General features: G+C 34.8%; 1 protein-coding gene across 4 annotated transcripts in view; it reads right to left on the reverse strand.

Moving 5' to 3' along the window:
* ANKIB1 (ankyrin repeat and IBR domain containing 1) overlaps positions 1-20,199 on the reverse strand; it is a 157,521-nt gene that overhangs the window by 30,695 nt on the left and 106,627 nt on the right. For all 4 annotated transcript variants that reach the window (XM_081243410.1, XM_081243408.1, XM_081243409.1 and 1 more), the window contains 5 exons: positions 18,158-18,275; positions 10,613-10,821; positions 9,344-9,432; positions 4,516-4,660; positions 2,688-2,854 (listed from right to left, as the gene is read on the reverse strand). In XM_081243410.1, coding sequence (XP_081099536.1) covers positions 2,688-2,854; positions 4,516-4,660; positions 9,344-9,432; positions 10,613-10,821; positions 18,158-18,275 — 728 coding nt within the window. The remainder of the gene's footprint in view (positions 1-2,687; positions 2,855-4,515; positions 4,661-9,343; positions 9,433-10,612; positions 10,822-18,157; positions 18,276-20,199) is intronic.

Genomic DNA, 20,199 nt, shown 5'->3' on the forward strand with positions numbered 1-20,199 from the left:
TACTTAGAATTTCCTTTTTTTCTTAGAATTTCTGACTATAGGCAAAGCTTTTATACTATATGAATACGAGTAGGAAGCTATGTAAAAACTAAAATTGCAAATTAATTCTTAGAGAGGTGAAGCAATGTAAAAATCCTAGAATATACATATATCATATACCTACATATATCAATCCTATAGCTTAACGAATTTCAAAAATGAAAGGTAACAAAGTTAAGTCCTGGATTGCTATGCCAGAAAATGATGATACTATTTGCTAAGTTATCTACCACCCTTATAATAGGAGGAGTAAATAATTACCAAATGTGATCTTAAATCCATGTGGTCATCCACAGACAGATCCCCTAAACTGAGATAAAATTCCAAGTAGGGCCTGTGATCTTGGCATATAGTTTCCAATGGATACTGAGTATAACCAGCCTGATATTTTGGGGTGTGAGAAAGAGTAGCTGATATATTTTCTCCAAACACTAGACTAGAAAGGTACAGTTTATAGCATCATATATGTTTACTGGCATATATAGCTTTTAGAATCTAATCTACCTTGGTAGGTTTTTCCATTAGTTTCCATATTTTCAGTCAAACCAAACTTACTACTTGCAGCATACAAAGAGAGGTGGGGAAGAATACAAGAAAGTAAAAGCTAATCTACAGTGAAAACTAATAAAAGCTAGGCCACAGAAACCACAGAGTTTAAGAAGACAATGCCAATCACAGATTTTTCTTTTCCTTTCAAAACTTTATTATCCTCAGATCTTAGCAAATGTTATCATCTTCTTAATCTTCTAAACATTTTACTAATCTATGTTTTCCATTTTTGTAGCCTCTCCACCAATCCTCTTAATCAGCTTTTTTCATCCAGGGGTGCTTACCTGAACCAGAGGGCTCAGAAAATGATTTTCTGAAGGACAGTACATAATTAGTACCATTCTAGATGGGGTGCTTTAGGGCACTAGAGCTTAAGTTTCTCAAGAAACTAACTTCAAAGAAGAAGCTCCTTTATTTTCTTCTTTTAATATTCGTACTTTATAATAAAGTAGATTCATATTAATCTAAGGACAATTTATATGCAAACAAGTAAGCTTGTGTGTATTCAGTAACTCACTTCTGATTTCTGTTGCTGGATCCTTATCTCTTCTGGTGGGATAGTGAGGTGGAATTAGGACTCAACCATCGAATAGTAAAACACGTAAAACTAAAAATTAGGAATTTTCTTTTTAAATGTTTTGAAAAATTATCTTAAGGCATGTGGATATAATCTATTATTCAGTATTTTGTTGCTATTTTACTTGCTGAACCTGATTTAGCCATGAAAGTAGTAAATGTGGTTTTCCTTTCATTAATCACTATATTCAAGCATTTAGCCAGAAGCCTCGCAAGCTCTTTCTGTAAAGGGCCAGATAGTAAATATCTTGGGTTTTGAAGGCCATATGGTCTCTGTCACAACTACTTGATGTTGTCATAGCCTGAAAGCAGCCACAGACAATAGTTAAACAAACTGGCATGAGTGGGTGTGGCTGTGTTCTAATAAAACTTTATTTTTTTTTTATTTATTTTTTTTTTCTAAAACTTTATTTTTAAAAATTGGTGCAGACACTACTTTGCTGACACCTGACCTAGAATTCAGTGCTATATATAGGTTGGCAGTTCAATAAATATTTTTAGCTAATGATAATGATGATGAGGTTAAGAAATAGACCTTTCACGGTAGGGATATTTCCATAACTGCCTTTTTACTATCTAGCAGTGCTACAGTTTGATTTTGGTTTCTGATAAGCATACAAGTAAAGATTAGAGTTTTATATCTACTTCAAGTACAATATTTCCTTGCATATGTGATAAATCTGGAAATGAGCAAAAAGCATAACAAATACTATTTCTTCTTCTGATCACTTAATTAACGTAAACAAAAAGTTATTATAATTGAATAAAGTATAACACTGATGTCAGACAAACATACAGTCAAGAGACTATACATAGTTACATGGCCTATCCGTTACTGATTTATCATCAGTTCATACTTACTGAGTATTTATCAGGCACTAGAAATTAAATAAAACATAAGACACAAACTGGTTCCTAACTGGTACTGTGCATTAGAATCACATAAGAGCTTTTTTTTTTTTTTTCTTGGAGCCCCACTCCAAAATCCACTAAATCAAAATATCTCTTGTTGGGGTCTAGAATGAAAATTTGGAAAAGCTGTCTTAATACTAAATTCTGGGCATGCCTGGTTAAGAATCACTGCTAGAGACTTCTACTTTAAGAAACGATGTTAAACTCTAAACATTTTCTAATCTATGGTGAGTAATTTGGTATTAAAGTTCAAGTGCATGGGCTCTAGCATCAAACAGAGCTGGGCTTTAATTCCATTTCTGCCATTTCCTAGCTGCATAACCCTGGGCAACTCTCCTGTGCCTAAATTTCCACATCTGTAAAATGGGTATAATAATATCACTCCGTTCATAGCATTGTTAGGAGAATTCAATATTTGAAAATATTTGGCAAGGTGGCTGGCACACATCAAGCACACAATAAATGTAAACTATCACCACTCTTTACACATTTTTTAATGAATAAGAATGATATCAAAAATACTACAATTTAAAGGCCTGATTCAAAGTACAAAGTCTCTTTAAAAACTGTCAGAAAGGTGATTAGGCTATTCCAATTTGTCTTTTACTGACCAGCAGAAGAGGTGTCCTTTTCCACAGTCCACAGCAGGGGCTCTGAGCAAGGGGAAGCTGAGTGTATCCGACCCAGATGTGTTTGACCCTTGTTTTGTTAGTCTGACTGCCCTTTCACAGCCTGGAGTAGGACACCATTTAATGGCAGGATTATTTTCAACAAAGGCCTGTTTAAACAGCAATAACAAAACATAACAAAACATTTTAACTCTCAATTCTAATAGGGAGTGTACCCCATATGTCAATTTACTTTAAAGCAAAACAGAGTGAAATAAAAAAACAAAGCGTAGTCAGTCTCAAGAAACACTTAAGATAGTATTGGGATATATAAAATAAGAAGGAAAAATGTGGCAATTACCTTAGTAATGACACGACTTTTAAATTTTATGATTTCTTTAATCTAAAAACCAAGTAGATGATGATAGAGTAAAAATGCAACTATTCATATAGAAAATGTGTAATTTAAAAATGTTTTCTCATACAATGTGCCACTTTTCTGATGGAAAATAATTTTTATAAATAGAATCTTGTGATTATTAGTTGCATCAGAACAGTAAATTTCTAAATGGTACTCTAATGATACATAAAAATCAATATTATAAACATAGAATTACCATATGATCCAGCAATTCCACTTCTGCATATATACCCCAAATAATTAAAAGCAGGAACTGGAATAGATATTTGTACACCCATGTTCATAGCAGCATTATTCACAGCAGTCAAAAGGCAGAAACAACCCAAATATCCATGGATGAATGAATGCATAAACAAAATGTGGTATATACATTATTGGACTATTATTCAACCTTAAAAAGAAAGGAAATTTTATACATGCTACAACATGAATGAACCTTGAAGACATTATGCTAAGTGCAATAAACCAGACACATAAGGATAAATATTGTATGATTCCACTTATATAAGATGCCTAGAATAGTGAAAGACATAGAGACAGAAAGCAGAACAGTGGTTACCAGGGGCTGTGGGAAGAGGGAATGGGAAGTTAGTGTTCAATGGGAACAGAGTTTCAGTTTGGGATGATGAAAAAAATTCTAGACATGGAGAGTGGTGATGGTTGCACAACAAAGTAAAAGTACACTTAGTTCACTTAAAACTAGTTATAATGGTAAAGTTTATGTGTATTTTGCCACAATAATAAAAAAAAGCAAAATGTAAAAAAAAAGTCAATATTAAGATGCCTTCTATGTTAAAGAAACAGTAGGATTTCTTTTTTAAAAGTCCATGTATTAGGGTTTAGACCATCAAAAAATCTGAACAAGACAGTTAAAATGTAACTTTTAAATCACACAAAGAATATTTGCGTACACTTCTGAATAACTCCTCAGTGAAAAAGAAGATGGGGAAAAAAAGATGAAATAAACATTATAATTTGTTTTATGAAACTATTACTTGAAATTAAAAATCCATAAATTTCCAAGTTGATAACCTTTATTTCTAAATATTTACACTGAGGAGTAAAAATATGTCTTCTGGAAAATTTAAAATAGTTACTATTTACTTTGAACGTTACCTTGATCAATCAGTTATAAAAGTTCAACATGCAAATCAATGAATAGTTCTGAGCGATAGTTTTATTTTTCTTGTAAACTACTATTATGGCTTTTTGCTTTTACTTCTATCATGATTATAAAATAATGCTTTAGTTTAAAACTTTAATTTAGGCCACCATTCCTTTATGCAGTTTTTCTGACAAAGTCAGAGTCCATTACTTTGTTTTCAAAAATAAAACAAAAAAATTCAAATCTGTTATATAGGTTTAATAAAATATACATTTTGGAAATCACACAGATAATTGGCAGCATACCTTAATATCAAACTGTAGGTATCGTTTGTCCATCTCCTTAGAAACTACGCTTTCTATGATATCCACAGGAACAAGTTGGAAGCAATCATATGCAGGGCAGAAAATGTTGTGAGCTTCACCTTCTTGAATTTTCAGATTCAAAAACCTATTAAAATTATCAATTGATAGAAAAAAGGCAAGGATATAAGTTGCACAATCTAAGAATCTTTTCTTGATGCTGAATTTTCTGTTAGAGTATAATTAAAATATACCAATGAACAAACTGTGCAGTATCAATTGTAATACATTAATTCATATAATTCACAAACACTGAACACTTATTACCTGCCCAACCATTCATTATATATGTATGAATATTTATATACAGATCTATGTTTTATAATTTCTTTAACTTTGTTTGCTTTATCCTCTTTAAAAATTTGCAACAATATATTTATTTAACATTAAAAATAGAAATAAGTGGTTTAGAAAGGTCATATTCAATTCTCAATATTCTACACCTTTAAATTAAAGATAGCAATGATGGGCTTCCCTGGTGGCGCAGTGGTTGAGAGTCCGCCTGCTGATGCAGGGGACACGGGTTCGTGCCCCGGTCTGGGAAGATCCCACATGCCACGGAGCGGCTGGACCCGTGAGCCATGGCCTCTGAGCCTGTGTGTCCAGAGCCTGTGCTCTGCAACGGGAGAGGCCACAACAGTGAGAGGCCCACTTATGGCAAAAAAAAAAAAAAAAAAAAAAAAAAAAAAAAAGAGAGCAATGGTACAGATTAAACCATAGATAATTCAAGAGATTTTTGAGGTGGCACTGGAATACAGCATAACTTTTTGAAGAAAAGGATTTCTGCTTATATTTCATTTAGACAAATATTAAAATGAGTTTCATGTCCTACTCTAGGCACACTAGTTGAGGTAGTATAGAAAAGGCATCCTGGAAAGTGGCAGGAATCTAGCCCAAGGTGAATTAAGTGGTTAACAGCAAGGTTTTTAATTAGAGAATTCCAGGTCTGCCACCAACAAGATATATGACCTTAAGCAATTCACTTAACTGTTCTGGGCCTCAATTTTGCTATATGTAAAATGGAGATAACAATATGTACTTATCAGTGTTATTATACAGATTATATGATATAATGTATGTGAAATATTTACATGGTGCCTGGCATAGAATAAAGAATTCATAAATTTTAGTGAGGGTTTTATCATTAATATTTCCCATGGAAAAAGAAGAAATAAACTTTAAAAATTTTATTTATTTATTTATTTTTGGCTGTGTGGCTGTGTTGGGTCTTTGTTGCCGCGCGTGGGTTTCCTCTAGTTGCAGTGAGTGGGGGCTACTCATCGTTGCAGTGCACGGGCTTCTCATTGTGGTGGCTTCTCTTGTTGCTGAGCATGGGCTCTAGGTGCGCAGGCTTCAGTAGTTGTGGCTCGCGGGCTCAGTAGTTGTGGCTCGTAAGCTCTAGAGCGCAGGCTCAGTAGTTGTGGCACACAGGCTTAGTTGCTCCGTGGCATGTTGGACCTTCCCGGACCAGGGCTCGAACCCGCATCCCCTGCATTGGTAGGCGGATTCTTAACCACTGTGCGACCAGGGAAGCCCCGAAGAAACAAACTTTTGAAGTGTGAATTTCCCTTGCCTGAGGAGACATATCCAAAAAAATATTACTAAGACTGACGTCAAAGAGCTTACTGCCTATGTTTTCTTCTAGAAGTTTGTGGTTTCAGGTCTTACATTTAAGTCTTTAATCCATTTTGAATATATTTCTGTGCATGGTGTGAGAGAGAGTAGTCCAACTTGATTCTTTGTATGTGGCCGTCCAGTTTGCCCAGTACCATTTATTGAAGGGGTCATCTCTTCTCCATTGTATATTCTTGCCTCTTTTGTTGCAGATTAATTGCCCATATAAGTGTGGGTTCATTTTTGGGCTCTCTGTTCTGTTCCACTGATCTGCGTCTGTTTTTGTGCCAGTACCAAACTGTTTTGATAACTGCAGCTTTGTAGTAAAGTTTAAAATCAGGGAGTGTGATGACTTGTTCTTCTTTCTCAAGATTGCTTTGGCTATGAAGGGTCTTTTGTATGTCCATACAGATTTTAGAATTATTTGTTCTAGTTATGTGAAAAATGTCCTCAACAATTTTTAAAAGTGTAAAGGGATGTTGAGACTAAAAGTTTGAGAATAGCTAATTGTAGAGTTCCTTTTTTCACAGAGCAGGATTCTCTTCCTTTTAGCTATGAATAGGTTCCCTGTAAAGTTAGATATACTTTATCTTAATACTTATAGTTCCCTGTCAAAGTGCACAACGTACTTAGACTCAGTTACTATATAATGATGTTTTTGAATTTTATGTATTCTAAATACATCAGAGCAGGTTTAACTATCTCTGGGGAATTAAATGACAGAACTGAGAAGACCTCACTGAAGAAAGGATCATCTCTCTGTGAGCCAGTCTGCTAATTTTCAGCAACATAGAATTTCTCACTAAATTTAAAAGCAGAACATAGAGTTGATGAATGTTAGTAAACGAGAGAAATCTGGGGCAAACTTTACCTATATTTTTATCTTGTAGGTCAGCTTCACAGATTATATCATAAGTTCCCACTGTTTATTACCAAACTTAGTAAGATGGTAATAACTAACATTTACTGAGTGTTTGCTATATGCCAGGCCCTGTTCTAAGCATTTTCCATATATTAAGCCATTTAACAATAAACTGGCAACAATCCTATAAAGTACTCACCACTGTCACCATTTTATAGTTTAGGAAATTGAGGCACAGGAAGGTTACCGCTTACCTAAATCAACAACTAATCAGTAGCAGGAAGGATATTCTAGGCTGGGTAGAAAATAGTAATTTTCCTTTCATTTAAGCCCTTGGCATAGATGCTTCAAAGCATCTGTATGGACTGATGAGATAAGGGGGTAGAGAAGAGTAAGATAAATTAAGATGTTTTCAAAACTATCTAGGGACCTTTAAAAATTCTTCCTTGCTTCTTAGACTGAAGAGTTTTTCTATATGCCCATGAAAGGACTGCAATTAATTTTTAAATGGTTTTATTCACATACGAGTCACTCAATCTGGAACTTGTTTTACTGATGCTTGATTTGACAAGAACTATCTGGTAGGAGAGAGGAGGAGTATCCTAGGTAGGCTGATAAGGTACCATGGAAAACAATAATTAGATCCTTCACATTTAAATCTTACCATTAAGCATGGGAGATGGTTCCTGTGATAGGAGTTTGGTGAAGAAGGTCAAGGAAGTTCAAAAATATTCAAGCAAATCCCTTACAGGGGCTCAATTTTCACAGAGAAATCAATGTCAACAGTAACAAACTTGGTAGAACCCAGATAATACTTCCTAATATAATACAGTTGACAATTTTAAGCTAAATAAAGTACTAAACCTGTGGAAGATTTTCTGTGCTCAGAACCAGCTCAAAGTTTGCTTTGTGTTGTGAGTTCTGACCTTTGCCAATTAATTTATCTGTATCAGCTGCACTGATTTGATCCTATCTAATTAGATTCAGAGTAGAGTCTAATCTGTTTTAAAAAGAACAACCAGATATTCTTACTTATTCTGATTTTTTTAAAAGCAGATTATTTTTCCCCTCCAAATAAATAATATAATATACAAATCCATTTATACAAATATAAATACAAATATAATCTTCCCTTATATCCCAATTTGGAAAACAGATAAAGAAAATGTACTCAAAATGAAACCACAGTGACAGAAAGAAGATCAGTGGCTGCCTACAGATGGGAGGTGGAGGGTGGTGGTGGAAGGATAAGACGGAGGCGGAAAGAGAAGGGTGGGAGGGATTTCAAGGAGAAATGAGGAAACTTTTGGGGGTAATGGATATATTCATTATCTTGACTGTCGTAATGGTTTCATGGGTATATATGTATGTCAAAGCTTATTGAATTATTTATTTTGAATATGTGTTTTAGTGTATGCTATCCATACCACGACAAAGTTATTAAAAAAAAAATTTCCTCAGGTTCTTGCTCTCTCACGCAACATGGTATTCCCTAGTTCCCTACACTTGGTTCCTAGTATTCCACGAAAAAGAACAGTTTGAAAACTTTTTCCTTAAATATTAGTGATATGCTTTGCTTAGGTCATCAATCATTAGATTTACGTGTCTCCAGAGATAACCAGATAACATATTGCTCATTATATTGATCTTCTTCATTTAGTTTATAAACCTCTCTCAAAAAGTACAACATTAGAGCAACATTAATGGATGGTGAGAAAGTATAAATCTTGGCAAGGTAATAGGAAGGAGAATAGAGATAAACATGAGAAGGAAAATAAAATTTCAATTTGTAGTACAGACCAACCATGCTTAGCAGAGACATCTAACTGAATTGATTAAAAAGGAATTTTTAGCATCCATATTCTTACAGATTTCCAAGGCTATCTGCTTGTCACAAAAAGTTCAGAGAAAGCATAAAAACAAATGCTTAAACAATCTTGGGATATAAGAAACTGATTCTTGATATTGAGGTGCAGGCTTAAAATTTATAATAGATGAGAAAACTTATTCACCTACATCTGCTTTGTTCCCCAAAGTACCTTACATTAAGCAAAATAACCTTAATTACTAAATTAAATAATTTTACTAAATTAAATAATTTTACTAAATTAATAGATGGGAAAATGTCAAAATAAAAACAGAATTCTTCTTTAGTAGTAAAATATAACACATTTGAGTGTAACTCTGAAACCAATATAAATAATCCATATCATTAAATATTGAAAGCAAGAAATTTTATTGCCAGATTAGAGTGCTATCATGCAGTAAGAAATACTAAGCTGCACATATACTCACGACTCCCAACATCCTCTACAAAAGTCATGTCCACAGGGCATATCCACTGGGTCTTCAAATACAGAAATACTGCACATACAAATGTCACACTGGAAGTGAAGAAGAAAAATGATTTAAACAAAGTCGTACCTTGGAGACAGAACATCTCTTTGTTCATTAGCTTATGGCAAAAATACTAGCATAGTAATTATAAACAGTGTTTCAAAGTTATAAGGGAAATTAAAGTTAGTGTGCCTACCTTTGACTAAATAACAAATACCATGCTTATCTCATTATAAATTATTGTGGGATTTAAATGTTTTAATGCAAAAGTGAAATTCTTAAATTCCAAATGTATGTGGTAAATTAGTCAGCAACTATTTGTTTGGAAAAGGAAATACAAGAAACAAATCACTGTAATGTATTAAAGTCAAGATCAAATTGCTCCTTGCAAAATAACCACTTCAATATCATGTCCTTCACCCTATACGCATCCCAGAAAGTCTACAAAAACGGAGTAATTCTGTTTCTTCAATACAGCAACTCAGGAAATTCAGAGTAGCAATTTCGGGATTTCTACCCAGGGAACCATGGTACAAAGCTGTGTATCTTCTAAACAATAACCACCTTTATAATGTTACAGATGTGAATTACAGAAGTAGGATTCTGTTTTCCAAGAAGGCCCAGATAAAATCTGGAGTGCATTCATATTTATAACATATTTTGTGTGGCTGAATCATTTGAGAAACATAAAAATTTCCTGTAGCAGTACACCAATGGTTTGCCAATTAAAAATGCACACAATGGCAGTACTGTTTCTCAATAAAAAGCAAATATTTATTTTGGAAATGTATCCAGATGACAAACTCCAGAAGTTTTATTGAAACAAATACATAATCATCAACATAGGATAAATTTGTTCAGAAAAATATAAAAATATTTTCATATCTTTGGTTTCAGGTGCCTATCACAAATTCAACTTTTAATATTTCAGTATGGTGTGCTCAAAATTTTAAGCAATTGGAGATTTTAAGTGAAAATATTGTAGATGGTTTTCCCAAATTCTTTTATGTTTTCTGTTTTAAAAGAGAAAAATAAAGCCCTTTTGTTTTTCAATCTGTAATTCAGAGATATCAAAAATAGTCTGTGATAATAAATATTTACCAAAGCATGAAATAACTGAACCCTTTAAGTAGGGTATAGGATTCAATTACAAGAGTATGACTAGAGGTTTCATGAAACAATATTAAAACTAAAACTATGGGAAGTACACTGAATACTAAACCATACCAAACTGGTGTCCAAATCCCCAGGAGATAAGCTTATTTCATCTGGAGAGGTGATGGAAGAGCGTGTAGTCCTTGGAGTTCTTGGAGAAGGGAGTGTGTCCCAGGCATTATACCCACTTGGTGGTGGAGTTGGCATTTGAACACCTGATCGTTGGCAGCAGTTCTCTGGGTTGGACATCCAAGCTTCAAGTAATTTCTCCCTGTCCCAATCTTTAAGAAAAACAGAATGGATATCTCTCAAATAACAAAGAAAATATGGTGATGTTTTAAGAGCTTCATAATAACAAAAGAGAATAAGTTAGAGAGATATAGGTCATCTATGAAAAAAAATTATTTGTATCAAAATAGTAATTGCAAATGAATATTCATGATTTTATATCCATTTATATTTATTTATTTATTTTTTTTATTTTTGCTGTGCTGGTTCTTCGTTTCTCTGCGAGGGCTTTCTCTAGTTGCGGCAAGCAGGGGCCACTCTTCATCGCGGTGCACGGGCCTCTCACTATCGCGGCCTTTCCTGTTGCGGAACACAGGCTCCAGACGCGCAGGCTCAGTAGTTGTGGCTCACGGGCCTAGCTGCTCCGTGGCATGTGGGATCCTCCCAGACCAGGGCTCGAACCCGTGTCCCCTGCATTGGCAGGCAGATTCTCAACCACTGAGCCACCAGATAAGCCCCCTGGCAGGAGTTCTTTAGACCCAACCAATTTGTCAATTACTTGCCGCGCAGTCTTAATTTGGATGTTTGGTGGTCCTCTGGGCGGATCTTATCAAGTCCAAAGAGATTGAGCAATAGGAGAATGAGAAAGACTGAGGGGGAAAAGCCTTGGCCTCAGTGCGCTTCTTCACGGCCAGAGAACTGGTCTCTGCCAGATCCTGCAGGCGACGTCAGCTGCCACTTAACGGGCTACTTGAATCTACATGGCTCAGGATAAGTCCCAGCCACCCTTCAGAGGGCAGCTGTAGCCCAGTAGGCGGATCGAGATTATGGCCTTTGAGGCCCCACATTGGGTGCCAGAAAAGATGTTGCAGGAAAGAGAGTGGGGTGCGAGAGGATGGTCACATCCCAAGTCATGTCTGAGTCCCTGGGATGGCCGCCAAGTGTGGGTTCTTGGCTTTGTGCAGGCAAGAATTCAAGAGCAAGACATAGTAAAGTGAAAGAAGGTTTGTTCAGGGAGATACACACTCCATAGACAGAGTGTGGGCCATCTTGGAAGGCAAGAGCCCATTTATATTTTTAAACAGAATTTAAACTTTTATAATTTATCATGGCTTACAACCATGTCAATATCTAATAATATGGTCAAAATTTTCAGTCATTTCTACTAATAATCAAAAGTCGTGGCTCACATATCATTGGAATTTACTAAATTTTTATTGGTATAGGTTTGATTAAGCCATTTTACTCTTTCAAGAATAATATGTAACTGCACAATTGGCCTCACTGCTGTCAAGTTGTAAAATGATTACACAGCTAACTATAAGCATGTCAAAATGCCAACAAGTCCTAAAAATCACTTGATAAACAGCTTGAAAGCAGAAGGAACTTCTGAAGAGATTATGATTATAAAGTTTTAGTGAATTTGATATAAATTCCACATTAAGTGAGCCTGATTCTGGCTTAACTAAAAAAAGGTTACGTACAAACACTTTATAGTCAAGTGAAGTATGTTATAAGTCCAGAGCCATAAAAACCTAACCCATTCAAAACAATAAACTGATATATCCAATGATTTTCCCAGGTGTTTTATATATATTATTTTATTTACTCCTCCCAACAAACTTTTCAATCATTATTGAGGTGAAGAAACCAAGACTCAGGGAAATTACACAACTTGCCCAGGCTCACACAGATATGAAGGATTTGAAACAAATTTCTGTGAATTCAAAGCCTGTGTTCTTTCCACTGCAGCCCAATAAAGCACAGGGTCAAAAGTAATATGAGTCAATTATTTACCACGGGCCCATTCTATATCATTTTACAAATCAAATACAAATAACTGTGAAAACTTTCTATATAAGACTTTTTTCAACCGTATGAAGTCAATATATTTGGTGGTTTACCAGGATAATTATGATTCAGACATGCAATGAAGATAGAGTGTGTTTCCATATGTGCAAAGGCACAGAAGTATAATGGAGAGACATGAGCAGCTCTGTAAAGTTACAGTATACTATATTGTGGTTTGGGGAGATGGAAGATAAGATTGGAAACGGGAGTCATTACAAAAGAAGAAAAATCCAACAACTGAAAAACACTGCACATGAGTGCATTCTAGGAAATGTTGCTAAATGGACCTGAGTGTTTTGATAGGCCATTACAGGCATACCTTGGAGATATTGCAAGTTTGGTTCTAGACCAGTGCAATATTGCAATAAAGCAAGTCATACAAATTTTTTGGTTTCCCAGTGCATATAAAGGTTATGTTTACACTACATTGTTTTTTTTTAGCTATAATGCTATCACACTTAACAGACTACAGTACCTTAATTAAAATACTTTATTGCTAAAAAACACTAACCATCATCTGACAATGTAGGGTTGCCACAAATGTTCAAATTGTAAAAAATGCAATATCTGCAAAGCACAATAAAGCAAAGTGCAATAAAATGAGGTATACTTGTACTTACTTAAAAAGTTAAAACTGTCTTAGAACAGCATGATTATTTTTCAAATCTCCACTATAATACGTTTTCATAAACGGAAAAAAAGAATTACTATAATTTATATACACACATATTAAATTAAATTCTAGTCTTATCTACTACAAATATTTTCCAGCACAATTTCTGCTTGGATTCTATCACATCATTCATTTAGCAAACATTTACTGAATGTCTTTCATGTGCCATACACTATGTCAGGCTGTAGGGATATAATAGGAGGAAAAACCAGGCATAATTCCTGTTTTCATGGAACTGAGAGTCTAGTAGGGAGAAAGACATTAAGTAAAATCAACACATTAAAAAAAAATCATCACTGTCAGAAGCACCATTAAGAAGAGGTAGAGACTCCCATTCAGGGAGCTCATGGCTTGGAGTGGACATCCGAAGGATGAGTGGGACCTAACTGGGTAAAAGGAAGAGGGAAAGACATTCTAGACAGATGGTACATAGCATGTTAAAAGGCCTTACGGCAGGAGAGAAGGTAGCATCCTTGTGAAATTAAAAAGTCAATGTAGCTGGAGCATGGAGACCAGAGGGGAAGCACTGTGTGAGTGAGGCTGAAAACAGGCAGGGACTAGGCCATGTAGAACTTTTTAATAATACTCCTATCATCAGTTTAGAAGTGACAGGAAGCCAGTGAAAACTGGGCTTAGGGTTAGGAAGAAGAGGTTGTCACGGTTAGATCCGAAAAGATCATTCTGACTACAGTATGGAATAACAAAGAAATTGGATAGGGTGAGAGTGGAGGGAAAGGTAGACTAGAAAGGAGGCTACTGGGAAGTACCAGTGAGAGATTATGGTAGCCAAGGCCATGGTTGGCTGCAGTGGAGATGAAGAGAAAGGAAGAAGTTAAGATCTGGGACGTGAGACTGAAAACTTGGTAACAATGGGATATAGGGTCTGAGGGAGAGGAAATGTCAAAGTTGTTGTCCTGGGTCTTCCACGTTGGTTGGTTGGTGCTGCCATCTATGTAAATAGGGAATATCAGAGACTCAGGTACAGGTTTAAAAGTATGATTTTAATTTTAGACATGATGAGATTAAGGGGCTTTTGAGATATCCTAGAGGTGCTTTCAAATCGGCAGTTGTATATAAGTGTATAGAGCTCAGAAGTCTAGTCTTAGAGGGAGAAATCTGTATCTGTGGAAGCCGTGGAAGAAGATGTCATTTCCTAGGAAGAGAGTAGAGTGAGAGGAGGTGTGGACTACTGATGTTTAATTACCTATAGAAGTGATGGCTCTCCAAAGGAGATTTAAAAAATACTTCAGTATACATTTACTCTAAGGACAAGCAAACTAGACTTGGTCTCATATTTTAAAAAACAGGTAAGTAAATTTTACTTATTTTCTCATTAGGTAGCTTTGAACTATATAAGTTACTTTTATTAGTGAGGAAATGCCCAGAAAATGACCTTTGTATTCTTAACAGAGTCATCCTTAAAATTCAATTACTACTTAGTAAATACTGCCAAACATTTCTGTCTTCTGTCTTCAACCTCATTACTTTGGGACTAAATTTGACAGTAGATAACATAATACTTAAATCTATTTTCCTGTGGAAAGCCGAATGAATGTTACCAAGGATACAATCTATAAACCTAACAAATAGTTCAGTTTAATAGCTCTGAAACAGAGCCCATCTGGATTTTGACAGCAATTAGTATAAACTGCAGCTCTGTGCACTGTCTTTTTTATTCACTAGCATCGTTTATCTCTGAAAATCTTATTTGATTATCAAAATGTCACTGATATTACCTAAACAATATAGAAGAGATGTCCATCTGAAAACCTGCATTAGCCTCTATTATATGCCTTAATAGGAGACTGAAATATAGAACTCTTAAATTGTTAAAAAAGTTATCAAAGAATAGACAAATGTCAAGTAATAAAATTCAATTAGATATCACGTTATTAGAATTGACCCTACTATATAAAAGAAGTAACTTAGGGAAATATCAATGGAATGAAAATGGAGGTGATCATTTAAAAATACTTGATGACACAATGTGTAAACACCAGAGAAGAAAATCTTTGTTTTAATTACAATAAAATTACTAGTTAAGTTAGCCTTAGATTCTATATAATATTGTAAGTTAGAATTATGATATATTATATAATTTAGCTGAATGTAGATAATTGGCAGAAATGGCCATAAGTACTACACAACAGTTCTACAGAGTAGAACTATTGCTTGCAGTTAAGTGTGACCATGTGACTGAATTCTGGTCAGTGGAATAGGTGCAGGAGTGATTTATGCCACTTCCAGGACTGGCTCAAAAAACTTCCCACACCTATTTCTCCACACTTTTTCCTTTCTGATTGGTTGTCTGGAATGGAGATACTCCAGGCAACCTCAGAAGCTACTTTGCTAATATGGCAGAGTCTCAGTCAGTCCGAGTAACTGTGTGGAGCAGAGCCCCTGTCCCATTCCTAACACTTAAGACTATTATGATTAATAAATGTTTACTGTGTTTGACTCGATACTTTCATTTCAGCAGCCAGCCTACCCTAACTAATACAACTGTCACGTTACAGCTCCTCACAGATGAATAGCTTCCACTTTTATGCCAGCTCTACATTATATTTAAATGCACTCTCTTTATTTGAAAGCTCAAGCAAAGGACGGGGTGCTGTGAACCTCACACAAAAGAAACACAATTTAAGGTATTTGGTATTTCTTTACAAGTTTTTACGACTGTTAAGTATTATTACTAAGAGGAAAATATTTTATCTTTAAATTCTAAGATTTTTAAAACTATTCTGAATTTCCCAATGTCGTTTTTGAAACCAGGTCTAAATGTTTTCCCCAAAGGATTTACTTCAAAATTTTAAAAGATGGCAATGGAGAAAAAGTTTTATAATAAAAAGATGGATTTAAAAATATATAAATAACATTTCAGATATATTATCTATTCATTTTGTAACTATGTTCTGAGGGCTTAAGGGATGCCAGATATTGTGGAAACAAAAAACAATAAAAAGCTGTCCTCTAAGAGCTCCCAGGTTAATGTAGAAGTAAAGCAAATAAAGAGATTATTACAATATTGTATTCTAAGTGTACGACACATACATGCACAGGATATAATGGGAAGAGACAGAAAGGCTCTCAGTGAATACTTGGGAACACATAAGCAGAAAAGGTTTCCTGGAAGAGTGATTAATAAGGACAAGCAGGAGTGGGTAATAAATGGAAAGATTAACAGCCCAGGTAAAGAAGCCTGGGTCATGAAGGTCTACTACAGAGCTGGGATATTTTAAGTCTGTGGAGAGCCAGCGAAGCATTTTTCAGCAGGGGAGTTACATGCTCAAAATTTTAAAATGCAATATAAAAAATGAATAAGGATGAAGAGGAATGGCAACAGCGGAGACTACAATTTAGATGAAAAATAATGACAACCTGAATTTAAGTCAGTGGCAGTGAGAATGGAAAGAGCTAGGGAGGATGGGGAGAGGACGAGAGATATTTAGGAAGAGAAATGATAAGACTGTGGCCAAATGTAATACAGATGGAGAAGGAAAGAATGACTTCCCAGTTTCTAGTTAGGGTGATTAAATTAATGTGGCAGTCCATTTATCAAGACAGTGGGGGAAATGATGAGTTCAGGTGTGGACATCCTTAGGTTGAGGAGAAAATGTTAAAAAGGCATTTAGAAATAAAGCCTTGAATACTTTATTAAGGTCAGGTGGTAGATATATTCTTTATTATTTAGGTGGTTTTTGAAACCCTTGGTTTCATTAGATAAATGTGCACAGCAATGTTTCTCAGAAAACGGTCTACTTCGTAAGGCTTGTTTACAACACACGTTTTTATGCTACATCCCTCACCTAAAGACTTAGACTCTCTGGAAGTCATCCTAGGAATCTCTGGTTAGTTTCCCAGTCTATCCTTATTTATACTAAAATATAGAGCCACTGGTATATAAAGTGGAAAAGAGTGCCAAGTACAGAACTCTGGGAAATATCAATATTGAAGTTAGTGATTCTGGATGGTTATATACCAAATTATTCACAGAGGTGATCAAAGGATGATGAAATATGCAGTTTTAAATTTTCTTCTGATCAAAACGTTATATAAAAATATTTGGAAGTTGACATTCTATCTTAGTATAGATGGTAAAGATTTATAGTTAAAACAGACCGGTATGCCTCAAAATTACTGGATGAGAACAGCCATTTACCTTTTTATTTTTAAAAATAATTTCTAAATCAGAAAAAACCTCTTTGAAATAAGCCAAAATGTCAAATATCAAGTGTGCAATGAGAGGGTCCAACTCAGCATGTAACAACTCCCAGAATGGTTATGCTAAGTATCACAGAGAACTTAAAATAAGCTGAGCACTTTTCCTAAGTAAATTTGGTAATGTCCTCAAAAAAATAAAAACAAACAAAAAACCTCACCTTAAAAAGAATAGCATATTCCTGCCTTGACTCTCTAAATTTCTCTTTGTGCATTTCATGGTGAGAAACAGCTTTTACATAAAATAAATACAACTGACAATACTAATAACACAACTGTTAGTTAACTTTATTTAATTGACTTTAGTAAAAATTAATGTCTAAACCAGGACTAGGACTATGGATTCCAACTCTCAACCCTGCTCGAATCAGATACATTTCTAAAATTAGACAACCTATAAGTTGATTTAGTAGCTCAATTTTCAAAAGAAATTTCCTGTTTCTCTCTACGATTCGTAGCTAGTTTATACTTCAAAATACAAAATGTTATGAGGATGCTGAGTACTGCAGTAACTACTGCACGAAAATGAACTTAGGCTTGTTTAGCAAACTATTTTGTTTTATATTAAAACATTAAAATAGCCACCCTTTAACTCTGAAAAGTTTCAAAAGGCACTCGTGTTATCAGAAGCACATTTCTTTCATTACCATGAGCTCGAAGTAAAGCTTCAGCAGTAAATAGTGGAGCCTGGAGCATGTCTGCTGTTTCCACAATAAGCATATCTTTCAATCTACGAAGATCCTGAGGTCTTAATCCTTCATATGGCTTTAAAAAGAAGAAAAACAAAGTTAAATTGGCTATTATACTATTAAGAAGTTCTAAATGCCTATAAATAAATATATATGATTATCATTTATTTAACCTTCCAGTTCCAGTTTGGCAATGAAGTTAAAAAGCCTCTGTATGTTCCACTATCATGGATTTCAAACTACTCTCTCACAAGTCTTCTTTAAGCTGGAAAGTGGATGCCTAGTCTCATGTACCTTATCATTCTAAAACAAAAGAATCATACTATAATGACAAAACCATCTTACTTCATAGTTTTAAAAATCTGAATAATACAAAAAAGAATTAGAAATAAAAATCTATAATCCCACCACTGAGCAGCGGTCATGATTAAAGTTCTCAAGTATTTTTATCCAGTCTTTTCTTTTTGCAAATCAATTGTGTGTGAATATATCAATATATGTTTTCACTTAGACTCACTTTTAATCACTGAACCACCAACATTTACACTTTTAATCACTGAACCACCAACATTTACACTTATTAAGATACAATCTGGATTGCTAGTGGGATTATATGATACCTATTAATTAATTTGGAGAGAAGTGATTATGACATACTATTCAACTTATCATAAATGTATTCTCTCTGTTTATTCAAGTGTTAATGCTTCTTAGTTTTCTTCATAAAGGTACTGTATTATTTCAGGTTTTTAAAATTCTTTTGTTATCCTTTATACTTTTTTTCTTTGCTTTTAACAGAAAACATACAAGGAATAAAATCACAAATGTCTCACTATTCAGAAATTTATAAAAGTTAAAATAACCTGTGACATGTTTTCCCCATTACATTTCCCTAATTTTCCCCATCCTTGCTTACAGCATCACTATCATGAATTTGATTTGTAGCTATCATAATATTATGGCATAACATTAAATATATCGCTAAGCAATTTGCTTTTATTTTTATTCAATATTGTTTTTATTATTAATATTGATACGCATATCTATTTCAATCCTTTAAACAGATGTAACCAGCTTACTGCAGTAAGCATAGAACTAAAGACCATAACTTAAAAAGCAGTAGAAATTCTCAAATACTTATCAGAATAACAAACCACTGAGGATGTCCTTTGGTAACATCTATCACACATTCCAGAGAGTTCTGGGCAGTCAGTAAGCCCTATCCCTTATAGCTGATTTATAGATATTTTAAAATTAGATATTATCTTTATTTTTGCTTTGTTTTTTTTGATTATCATGGAAACCATTTCATCAATTCTTACTTAACCCCATATGGTGGGAACTCTATTCACCAGGGGTAATTTCCCTCAGTTGATAATACGTTTCCTGATCCTAAGATGTCTTCTGGCAGGGAAGCATATATAAGCAATGAGTGTATTAATGACAGGAAAGACTGACAAACTTGACTGCAAAAGAAACTGCCAAGATTTAAACATAAAAAGTGTGTTGCTTTTAATATATAAGGAATTTGTGACAATCAGTAAATTTAAAATGTCAAAAGTTATAAAAACACAAACATCCTTAAGTATACAAACTCTTTACCTAACAAACTGGCCAAGGTTTGGAAAAAAAACAAAAACAAAAACACCCCTCGGGCTTTCCTGGTGGCGCAGTGGTTAAGAGTCCGCCTGCCGATGCAGGGGACACGGGTTCGTGCCCCGGACCGGGCAGATCCCACATGCTGCGGAGCGGCTAGGCCCGTGAGCCATGGCCGCTGAGCCTGCGCATCCGGAGCCTGTGCTCTGCAACGGGAGAGGCCACAACAGTGAGAGGCCCGTGTACCACAAAACAAACAAACAAACAAACAAAAACACCCCTCAGTATTGGTAAGGTTGCAGTGAGATGGCCCTCTGATGGATGTACTGTGGGTTAAAATAGAAATTGGATTATCATTTAATGACTAAGCATCACGTATCATGAGCCTTTAAAATACTGATCTT

This window comes from Mesoplodon bidens, assembly GCF_964165515.1.
Source record: "Mesoplodon bidens genome assembly, chromosome: 9".
In the NCBI taxonomy this organism is placed as follows: domain Eukaryota; kingdom Metazoa; phylum Chordata; class Mammalia; order Artiodactyla; family Ziphiidae; genus Mesoplodon; species Mesoplodon bidens.